At 32.0% G+C, this 12,498-nt stretch overlaps 1 protein-coding gene across 1 annotated transcript in view; it reads left to right on the top strand.

The window, feature by feature from the left end:
- The window catches only part of LOC139691240 (protein HID1), a 45,574-nt gene extending 33,410 nt beyond the window's left edge, over positions 1-12,164 (top strand). Inside the window, exons 15-18 of the mRNA XM_071588986.1 lie at positions 2,514-2,621; positions 3,055-3,248; positions 4,276-4,434; positions 4,852-12,164. Coding sequence (XP_071445087.1) covers positions 2,514-2,621; positions 3,055-3,248; positions 4,276-4,434; positions 4,852-4,915 — 525 coding nt within the window. The 3' untranslated portion in view covers positions 4,916-12,164. The remainder of the gene's footprint in view (positions 1-2,513; positions 2,622-3,054; positions 3,249-4,275; positions 4,435-4,851) is intronic.
- The last annotated feature ends 334 nt before the right edge of the window (positions 12,165-12,498 follow it).

Below are 12,498 nucleotides of genomic sequence, written 5' to 3'. Positions count from 1 at the left end.
AGAAGGTCATGTATCTGAGATTGATTTCCTTTTTCGATAAATCCTCTGTCATTGACAATCATCAATTTGGCTTCAGAAGGAATAAGTCCATTAATGATGCCCTTTTCTCATTTACAAGGAATATATAGAATGCCTTAGATAGTAATAGTCATGTTGCAGGGCTTTTTATTGATTTAAAAAAAGCTTTTGATACAGTTAACCATGGAATTCTTTTGAAAAAATTAGAAACATATGGTATAAGAGGCAATGCAAAGGACTGGTTTAAATCATATTTAACTGATAGGTCACAATATATTGAAATGAATTCATCTGTATCAAGTACAACTTCTGTTATTTGTGGAGTTCCGCAGGGCTCCATTCTTGGACCACTACTATTTTTAGTCTTCATAAATGATTTACCTGCAAATTTACCACTCTCCAATACAATACTATTTGCTGATGATACTAACTTAATTTTTAATAACCATAATCCCATTCAGTTAATGAACGAGGTAACAGAAACTACACACAATTTGATGAACTGGCTCACTGACAATAAGCTATCTTTAAATGTTAGTAAAACACATTATTTAAATTTCAACCTCAAGAAGAAGTTAATAAATTATAATCCAATAATTAACGGTTGCCCCATAAAAGAACTAAAGGTAACAAAGTTTTTAGGTATTTGGATTGACTCTAATCTTTCATGGGAGGAACATATTAATAAATTAACTCAAAAACTGGCACAAATCTGTTATGCATTCCGTGTACTCAAGGAAATCATTTGCATTAAGGCATTGAGAACTATATATTTTGGCTATGTGCAGTCACTTCTCAATTATGGTATTCCCTTTTGGGGCTCCTCTATCTTCCTTCCAAAATTATTTAAAATGCAAAAAAAGATTATTTGCATAATAACTAATTCTAATAATAGAGCTCCCAGTAAACCTATTTTTGAAAAACTAGAAATCTTACCTCTTCCTTGTATGTACATTCTTGAAACAGTGTCTCTTATTAACAAAAATCAAGACATGTTTATTAAAAATTGTGACCTTCATAGACATAATACGAGAAGCCAAAATGCATTCCATGTAAGTCAGCACAGAGTAAATAAAACGATTAAAGGGATAGATCATCAGGGAATACTTATGTACAATAAATTGCCTGCTTATATTAAAAATATCAAAAGTTCCTTTAAATTCAAGTGTGCCGTGAAAAAACTACTTTCATGTAAATTATTCTATAGTGTAGATGATTTTCTAATGCATACCATTTTAAATGTATAATTGGAATGTGTTAATCCTAAGAAAATTGTAAATTGTATGTATTTGTATTTTTCATATTGTTTTAATATTTTGCATAATGTCTTTTATTGATATGAAGTGTAAAACATGTATTGACAAAGCCATGCATAATTCTATGCCTATGGTGAAGAAATAAATTGAATTGAATTGAATTGAACCCAGATATGAACCCACCTTATAATTAAACTTTTTGAGTCTTACTTTGAATTTTTACTCTTAATTCATTCTCTCTCACTTTTAGCTGTCAATTGTCATGGGACAATGTAGCAATTTCAAAATGTGAAAATCATTCACCTAGACTGGACTTTGAACCCAGATTATTCAATATCTGCCGAATGCTTTAGCCAATAATTTTTACACTTTGAAATCGTTGAATTATAATGCACAATAGAGGATGACTGTTGAAGTGACTTTCATGGCATCTTTTGCAGTTTCTTTCAATTTGAAAAGGTTAGCAACTTTGTGCTTAAATGTTGGCTTTAACGTCATGGTCTGTGGCACAATGTGCATGACTATGAATACTTGTGACATTGTATGTATGGTATTTTGTCGTTACATCTTCTTCCTTTAAAATACCTGAAATTTCAGTGTGTATAGCGGTGCCTCAGTAGCTTAATTGGCCATTGCACTCCAATAGATATCGAAAAATTGGGGTTTGAATTCCAGTCAGGGTAAATGATTTTTACACTTTGAAATTTATGCATTTTATTGCAAATTAGTGAACGACTCTGTTAAAGTTGCTGTTGTGGCATCTCCCATAGTTTCTTTGAATTTGTCATTGAATGTCCGTCCTAATCAAACCTTGACCTTACCCTGGCACTCTCACGGCCTTAGTGTTGTCAGTAGTACCAAATTAGTGCGTTAAATTTTACCAAAATAGTAAACATGTAAATGTGCCATGAAAAATGGTGTTGGAAATGATTAAGAGTAAGTATTCAAAAGCATGTACTAATTGTATCATGGTTTGGTATTTTTAAAGTGAAAAACTATTAGTTGGCCAATTTATGCTGAGAAAATTAATTGTGATGGATAAGATTATTCTTTAGTTGCATGATTAAAAAGTGCTATTATTACCCTGTTCTCAAAATTATGTGGGTAGATTCCCTGGCACCAAAATATGTATGTTACTTCAAACCAAGGAAACGGCTTACAAAATTTAATCTAGATGATATATTCTTCCAATTATGATCTTTGTGGTTTGATTTCATGGTGGACCATTATTATTTGCAGCCAAAGTCCTCATTACCAGTGCAATCCATGGAATTAGAAGATAGTTCAACTAAAAAACCATCTGTTGGAGAATCTTCTGCCACACCTTTTCGTAGGAATGCATCACAGGTACAGTATATTATTATGGGTACATCCTTTTTATGGATATTTTCTATAAATTCCTTATTTTCCTTGGTAATGGGTCTCTTCCATTCCTGAACTCATATTTCTGTTGTGTTTGAAGATCAACCTGAATCAAGCTAAATGCCAGTAACTGATAATATTTAAACTGAATTTAAACTGTTCAAAATTCAACTTCAGGCTTCCAGTGTTTGTGTGTGTGTGTATTCCCAATGACTGAATAATAAATGTACATATAAACAGAAATAGTATTAACATCTTTCTAAAGTTGAGAGATTTTAAGTATTTTTCTTGCTGGGGAATACATTGTTTACCCCTTTAATATTCATTTTGGCACCAAAATATATCACTTTTTAGTTATTTGACCTATCAAATGTCCATATGTCGTACATTTATTTTCTCTCTCTTCCTTTATTATTAGAGGCATAGTATTCGTCAGAGAGAGACACATTCCTTGGGAGGAGGTGGTGGAGGAGGTGAAATTGTACATTCTGCAGGTCCTTGGGTTGCTACACCAGAATGGGTTCAAAGTTGGAAGAGCAAGCTACCTCTGCAAACAATAATGAGATTACTGCAAGTGCTGGTGCCTCAAGTGGAAAAGATTTGCATTGACAAGTGAGTACCATATTCTGACCTAAGTGAAGCATCACCACCCCCAAATATTTTTAGTGGAGCAACTGAAGTCAGTGTATTTTACTTTAAATTTCTGTGCTGAACTGCTTCTATTTAGTGTCCAGTTGGCTTCTGGTCCAGAGAAAATGATGTATAAAATGGAAGTGAATCATCATCCGCCTCCATGTGATTAAATTTTGAAATTCATGCATCTTAAGTCATGGAAATAATTTGAGGAAATATAATTATGAGCCATGCTGGACTCTGGAAATGGATGCATTTTATCTGGATGGAACTATATCAAAAAGCAGAATTTTGTAAATTGTCTTTTGCACTTGGGCCACAAGCAAAATATTAAAAGGATGGCGTAACTGTTTCAAGCTCTGTTGAACTAGAGAGTTGCAAGGTGTGCACAGTGGATGAATTCACATAAATAACTACACAAATAAGTTTTATTTTGAATTGTACTTTCAAAAGCTGCAATAATTAGAAAAGCATGTATATTCTTGAATAATTGAAGCATCATCAGGAATGTTGTGGTGTAAAATACTTTACCTAACCCCTGCATAAGCTGGGTTGCCCTCATAGAATTTTAATTTTTATAGCTTTCGGGGGTGTTATTTCCTCATTATTTGGCTAGCAAAACTTGTGCTGCTAAGAATGAGAATCTCATGCAGTATCTGAATCTTCATGATTTTCGTCTTTTCCCTTGGCTGCTGAAATCTTCCTCCTTTCATGTTGGGTGTACAAATTTAGTTTAACAGTTCCTAGAGTGTTTATCAACACTTATTTCCCTTGGCATTAACTCTTATATCAAAAGCATTTATCAAAAACTGTTACATAAATATAGATAAGTCAGACTGGAATAATATTATGATTTACCATCTTTGAAAAACTTAAAATGATGAAGTAATTTTATAAAATCAAAATAAAAGCCAGACATGATTTAAATTTTGTCCAACTCTTAGTCCAGTATTTATTATCCTTGTCTTGGTTGACAGTATGGTGAAATTTATCTTGATAATTTCAGGGGTCTCACTGATGAAGGTGAGATTCTTCGCTTTTTGCAGCATGGGACTCTGGTTGGATTGCTGCCTGTTCCTCATCCAATCCTCATTCGGAAGTATCAGGCGAATAGAGGAACAACAGCATGGTTCCGTACCTATGTTTGGGGTGTTATTTACCTGAGGTATTATTATATATATATCATCAATTTTACCCCTCATGATTTCAATTTAGAGTTCTTGGGACAAGAAAAAAGTATTAAATGATACAAACTTTTAATAATTCTGTGCAATTTTCAATTTTTCTATCCAGTGTATGTATTTATTTCAAGTTTTAATGATCTCAGCGAACACAAAGGGAAGCTATTGTCAGTAATATCTCAAGACAGTTTTGCATCCAGAATGTTCACCCATTCAGACAAACCTGAGAGTTAGATCATCCCAGGAAAAACTGGCATATTAGCGGATGACTCAGTCAAAAGTTACTGCTGCGGCATCTTCCTCAGTTTCTTTGAATTCAATCTTGAATCCATGAAATCAATAGGATTCAACCAAATCACGAAATTCGGTCTTTGTTACTAATTAAAATGATTTTTTTTCAGGAATGTGGATCCTCCAATTTGGTATGATACTGATGTCAAGCTCTTTGAGATCCAGCGTGTTTAATTATTTACAGTGAAAAATATTCTTATTGATATCAAGAGCTTAGATGCCAATTGAGAAACAGACTTAACATGCAAGAGCCTTTTTTCTGTGAGGAAAAATGCAAAGCTGAATTAAAACATCATCTTGGTTGCATTGTTATTGCACATCTGTTGGAAATAGGTCTATTAATATTTTATGCTGAAGCAAAATGGATGTTTCAAATGTGAAGGAAGTATGTGAAAGTCAAAATCAAATAGTTAGTGTCCTTGAGAAAATATTTATCATGTCTTAATGTTGGCAGTTATTTCTCTTAAAAATCAGGAAAACTAAGCACGTGCTGATATTAGTGTTTAGTTTTCTAACTAAGAACTAAGTTTTACGTAATTATGAAGAAGTATTAGGGGTTTTGTTCACTTTTGAGAATTTTTTACAGTTATTGATTCTTAACACTGTACCAAAGCTATTTTCTTTTCATAAATTTTACTCTCTTATTTACTTAATCTGTATTTATTGTGTGCTGTTAATGCCAATTTGTTACCAAATTGAAATCTATATGAACCTCTTCCTTTATGACATTAAACCACAGGTATACCACTTTTATTTTATAATTCTCTAGGGATTAATGCATTTTACATATTTTATCAAATATAATGTCAGATATTTTCATTTTTGTCCCATCAAAAAGTTAACCCATTACTCAGGATTGTGTAATGACCATTGAAGTCACCTATGATACTAGCCATCTTATGGGATCCCTTCATCCTCCCATTATACATTGAGGCACTTACTAATTTGCATTTTTTGTTTTTTGAGTAGTATTGGAATTATTAGGGTCAGAATTCAACATTTGAGTTTTAATTCTTACCTCAAGATTTTTATGGTCTCTGGTCTCATTTCAAAAGAAAATGGAAAAATCAGATTACTAGGTGATTAATGTCATTTTTTGAAGTATTGATATTCAGGTAGTGTTTTATCTAATTTCATTATTTAATTTTGATTTTTATCAGCTGTTGCAATATTGTATTATTTTCAATTAAAATTAATTGATATGTAGTTGCTCAAAGTATCATGCATGGACAAAATGAAGAATATGTGTAAGGTTTTTACAACTACCTTTGTCGGAGACTGTATTTTTTATAGCAGGAAAGTCTCTTAAATTTCATAATGATGCTGAGCTTAGTATTTTGGGTCATCTCATAAAGTTGAACAAATTCATGACTGACTTAGCATTTCAAAAGGCATGTTTGCATCTCTTCATTATCATGGAATAATTTTCCTGTAGCAATGTTATCTTTGTGCAATGTAGACTAAATTAATCCCCAATTATTGTAGCATATAAGATGCTCCTCATTATGGCCATGAAATATTTAGGGAGAAAGTGTAGCTTTATTTAGAAGTGATATATTTTTAAATATAAACAACAAGCATTTATTTTTTAATTGACTGGTAGATTTCTCACCAGAGATTTGCTGCCCTAGCGTGGTGGGGGTGAAGCGTCAAAGCCTACCTGCTCTAACACCTAAAAAGATTTATCCTAGTCAATTATGTATTTAGATATTTTCTGTGAGAAGAATTTTGATTTTTGCTTTTTATCTGTTGTGGCATGGATCTGTGTCCACTTGTGCATGCCACTTTGTGCAAAAATTTGTCATGTACTCCTCTCAATCCATATACATATAAATGTGCATTATTATTTCTAGATGAAAGTTTACTTATTTTTAGCATTTTGTAAACTTCATTCTGAGGTATTATTCATGCATTGAACTCATATGATTTCTGAGTCACTATTATCTAGAAAGTATATTGTGCTACTGATTGTAATTTTATGCAAGGGTTTTTCATACTCTAATAGCTTAACTCCTGGTATTTTGTTTAGGGATCATTAACCTTTTAATTTCATGATTGTAAAAATTCAATATTTGGTTCAATTATTTTTGTTCACAGTCCCCTTGTGAACCAATTTTTATAGTCTAAAATATTCCAAATACTTTACTTGCTTGGTTTATTTAGCTTAAAAATCATGCAAAGTACCTTTTGAGATTATTTATTATAGAATGATCCTCTCAGGTTATCTGTGTACATTTTTTATTTGTGAATTTGACTTTGAATCTATTCACCTCTATAAATTGAAAGAAGTCATCCAATCTCGTGGAAAATATCAATTATATTCTCCAACTCAGTAGTCTGATGCAAAAAACCACTTTGAATGAACATTTCTGTTCCTAACATTAACAAATACATTTATGAAATGAAAATACCAGTTTAAGGAAAAGAAAGTGCAAAGTTACCGAAAAATCTACCGGTTATTTGGGGATGGCTATAATGTAGAGATTACATATTCTAAATCAACAAAGGTGATTCATCAAATCTATCATAGCTGTGAATGACTCATAAAACACAATGACCTGAGTTCTGCCAGCAGGTAACCTTAAGTTACCTAAGGATTCTAAAAGTTATTTGAATAATATGAAGTGTTGAACCAATAAAGTAAGAGCCAAAATACATCCTTATTTCAAAACAGCAAAATGTGAGCCTGGATGCACATGAGCACAGCCTTATCCCTGTCATAGAAATAAGTATTCTCTACATCCTATGATCAGGTTTTCTTTGCTCCACACCAATGAAAGCAAAATGTTAGTTTCAACTATACCCACTGCTGAAAGGAATACACTTGTTGAGGAAAGTGATGATGTGGCAGGTTATGTCACATTCATTGATAAAAAGAGTGATTTACAGAGAAAGATGAAAAATTAAGCATTTTGGATGAGTGCTTAAACAATTTTCAAATATCAGGAAGGCTAGAGAGTGATTCTTAAAAAAGAACTGAATCAGGAGTTGGCGAGGGTTATGAAAATATAGCCATGTAAAGGTCTCATTCATTTGGAAATCATAACATTAACAATAAATCATAATAATCAACCCAAATGTTGGTTTGATAGGTAATAGTAGGGTGGCAAATTCCATATCCTATGGTGCATATGCTTTTCCAGAGAAACCTGGTACCTGAAAAATTACAGCTTGGGAGAAGTTAAGGGTGCTTATAGGTGTTATATAGAATTAAGCCTGGGCCCTCCAGTCTGTAGATCAGCACTCAATCCACTGGACTTAGCAACAGTCACAGACTAATATTAGCAGCAGTCAGCATACATTTAATGATATTCTGGAACGTTCTAAAAATGATTAAACATCTCCTGGGCAATAAAAATACCAAAGAGACACCTTGTATAAGCCAGCATACATTAAACCATTTTTTTATTTTAAAATATCTTTGAAATGAAACATTTTTCCCTGGGCTTAGATGCTTCATGTGAAGTATCTTTGTCACAGAAATTTAAATTGATGGGCAACAGCTTTGAAAGGAAAACTATGTCAGATTACTGGTAAGGATTGATGTTATGATACAATGTAAGAGATTTATACGGTAATAAAAATTAATTGACCTGTTTCAGTAAAAGGGTTTCTTTGATGTTATGTCACCCAAAACTTGGTAACTAGGTAGATTGAAGACCAGAAACTGGAAGTTGGTGTTCATATTTTAAAACCATATGAACAGCATTAGAGAAATAGTAAATATGTCCCTCCTTTGTCAACATTGTATAACATGTTTTCCATCAGACAAAGTTGCAGTATCTAAAAAAAAAGTTGTTATTCTGAAAATTTGGCTTTCTGCAGATCATGTCCCCATTTTCTTATCCAATAGCTTCTTCATATTTTTATATCTCCCTGTTTTCTCATTACTTGTAATTGTATAAAGTTGTGAGTAGAGAAAGTGTAATATGTAATGTACTGATAGCCACAACTCATAACCTCTAAGAGTCTAAACCCAATGCATCAAAGTCCAAGGGATCAAACAGTCTGGCATGAAAAGTATAATTTCAATATGCATATGTTAAAAAAAGTAATATTTTTACATCTTAATCATCTATCATATTCATTTATATAGTGGGAATGTGATACGATGGCACTAATATGCTCCGATTTAACATTACAAAATTAAAAAGTCGGTTTAATAGAAAATAAACATTGCCTCTGAATTAATTTTGCAGCACAGAGATATTTATTGTAACTGGCGTTATTGAAATATATTTTTTGCAGAGGTGTGCATGTGGTATTAATCTTCCCCTTATTTGTGTTTTAGCTAAGGATCCAATAGAAAAATATGTGAGAATTAAACAATTTTCGATTAACCCCCAAGAATTTTACATGCCATTTTCAGTCGGCATTCGTTTTGTGCTTATTTTGATGCATGCAATCAAACTAACAATCCAAAAAGTAAGTACGTTTGTAAATGAAAGTCATGCAAAGCATTAAGTGAATTATCCAAAATGGTGTGATCCTTCGGTTGAAAAAGTTTTTATTTATTTCAATTCAAATTCAAAACAATTATTATGTAAGTGTTAATATTTTGGTACAAAATTCTGGAAATATGGACTTGCCTATAAACCAAGCTTTAATGTAAAATGTACCCTAATTCTCACCTGTAGTCAAAGTTTTTTTCTTTTATGAACCTAAAGTCCACTAGGAAATTTTGAAGTTACTGCCATGTTAATAATGATATTTCCTTTCAATTTAGGTGTAAGCATTCCATTTTTCATTCATAGCCATCCATGATGCAGCTGGAGGGAAATTAGGTGAAAGGTTTATCTTATTAACTGAAACTTTGTATAGTGAGTTATCAAGGAGCATGCATATTTGCTACATATATTCAGCATGCGTGCTATCTTGGGTGTAGACCATACAAAACATTCCATTATAAATTAAATTTACATTGTGAAATGACCTCTGCCTTTAGACTCCATTGTTTGAATTGTAATACCGTGCAGTGTGAAAAGTATTCCTAGTTTTGGTGGCAACTGCTGTTAATTAATGACTACACTTTATCTGGTACATTTAGCTGTTTTGAAAGGATACATTTGCTCAATCCTGGTCGTATCTTCTTGCTATTCCCTAAATTTCTAAAGATTACACTCTATATTTTGATTATAATCTAATTTCATATGTGAAAGCCCTTTAAATGATGTTATTTCAGTGTACAAGCAGTCGATTGAGTACGCCTATTAATTGCACTTTTTGACAAGAAAATGATATGGGTGGACGTTTGCGATTATTCAATTTGAAAAATAAGAATGAGAAAACTGGAATGGATATGATGAATGAAAAAATACTACCATGGTCATAAAGCATTGAAGTGAACTTATAAAAAAATTTTTAAACTGTTGTTCACATCACACATGTAGTCAAGGAAATTGGACTTTCTTTCATTTATTTCATGATATTTTATGCTTACAATGATAATATTTGGCTTTGTAGGCAAATGATGAAACCACTTAACTATAGGCAACTATGACATAAATAAAGCATTAAAATGTTTTTAAGTAATATTTCATGGGCAGTAAATACAAATGCTAACATTGTGCTTTCTCAGTCATTCCTCATGGCTTATTGCTAAGTATGCTGTGGATCTGGTATTACATATGTCATTGTGATTGTTTATTTTAATGTTAACATTAGTGAAACCATCAATGTTGTTTTATATTTAAGGAAAGTTTTTTGTCATTACTTGAAGTATTGTTGGTGAAGTAGGCACAACACAGTTATGTAATTTATTGAATTTTCATCCCGCCTGTTATTTTAGTATGAATAGTGCTGAAAAAAATAATTGTTATGTAAAAGTACTCTTAAATTAAAATTGAAGTTCATATTCTGTAAACATGTTCTAATTGGTTGACATGTTCTAATTGGTTGGTACATAGTTGTGATGAAAATATTTCATATTATATAATTCTTCTTTTTTTGGAAAGAGGGGTAATTGAAAATGAAGCAGCTCCATAATGATGGCTAATCAGTGTATACTTGAGATAAAATGTAAAGATAGTGAAGAGCTTTGCTTAAAAAAAAATTCTTGACTATTGTTCATCAATAGCTCAAGTACAAGATTGTTCTTAATTAAATGGAATTGCTGAAAATGCTAACATTGGAAAACTGTATGGTCAATGCAACAATTTCAGTGTGTAAAAATCATTCGCCTTGACTGGGGTCAAGGCGAATAATTTTTACACTGTGAAATTGTTGCATTAAGATGCACATTAGCAGATGACTCCATTAAATGTTACTGCTGCGGCATCTCTTGCAGTTTCTTTGAAACTGAATGGTGTTGTGCATACCCTGGTTAGTATGTGTTATTAAGGTGTGTATTAGCAGTTCAACATTCCTTACTCTTGTTTTCATCAGCATACTTGTAAATATTTATACTACAGATACATACATATAATTTGACTTTTTTGGAAGTTTTCATCGTGAAACCCTTGCTCTCATGAATGCTTTGCATATAAATTTTATCATTTAATATATTTTAATGAGTGTTGCTTTTGTTTCAAAATTTAATTTAATGAGGGGTAGTCTTTCCCTTTTGAAATGACTTGCACTACCTATTAAGTAAAAAGACATAAGCCATGGTAAATAACCCTGTATTTGTAAGAAAAAAATCGTTCAAATTTTTTAATACAAACAAGTTTGAGCTGTTGAAGTCAAATGATTTACATGTTGGAACACCATCTGTTCTATATTCCATTCTGTTAAATCACTAGAATTTTATTACATGTTCCTTTCCTCTTTCAAAGCCTAAACTTATCTTCACCTAGGTAGTCATTTGCTCTATCATTTACCCTTTTGTTGATGGTTCTCAGAATTCCATTTGCTGTAAGTGAAATCAAACTTAGAGCATATAATCTAAACTGCCTCTTTACTATTGTTTGGTAAAGATCCAAATTAATATAAGGAAATCCTCTGGCCAAATTCCTTCTACTTAATACTGCATATATGTTCAAACAATCTTCCCTTATATTGACAGGCTTATTCCATAGGTAGTTTCTTATTTGTCTAAATCCTACCTAATGCAATGGTGATAGTGATGGATGAGTTGGGAATAGAAATGGGCTCTCCCTTATAGGAAGTGAAAGAATCCTGAATTATATCACTAAATTAATAGAACTGCATGCCTTTTTGTTTCAAATCACAATGTATGTGAATATAATTCATTTTGAAAAAACTGTCCAAGGCTAAAAAATTTTTCATGTAATAAACAGTCCACTAAAGAGTAATTGTACTAGGCTCCCCAGCTAAACACAATTTTCCCTGCTTGGGCCAGCATTTCAACTGACTTGCAAGGAAATTAACAAATTTCTACCCACTCCTATGATAATATACAAAGAATGAATTTGGATTGATTGTATTTATCAATAAATGTGAAGCTAAAGGCCTTTATTATGTACCTAATCTTTTTTACTCAAAAAAAATATTATTCCTGGCCTCTGTTTATATTTCAGAATACAAGGTTGATAAAAACAGTTAAAGCCAATAGAAAATGTCTAAAAAATCACTTAAATCTTAAGCTTGAAACCTTCTGTATGTTCAGTTTGTACAAATGAGCATTATGGCAAAAGAAAATTACATAAGCAGACGTGCCATTGTGTGTAGTGTTCACATCTTTAGTAGTTATCCAAAAGTATACAAATAACCATATGGCTTCATCTCAGAAGTAATGTGTACAGAAGATCTAACTGTAAAAGGAAATTTGAAAAAAAACTAATCTGCTGACTATTACT

This window comes from Hetaerina americana, unplaced genomic scaffold (assembly GCF_022747635.1).
Source record: "Hetaerina americana unplaced genomic scaffold, ioHetAmer1.1.p SCAF_1, whole genome shotgun sequence".
Classification (NCBI taxonomy): domain Eukaryota; kingdom Metazoa; phylum Arthropoda; class Insecta; order Odonata; family Calopterygidae; genus Hetaerina; species Hetaerina americana.
The sequence above is the reverse complement of the archived record's forward strand: the minus strand, read 5'-3'. Positions and strand labels throughout refer to the sequence as shown.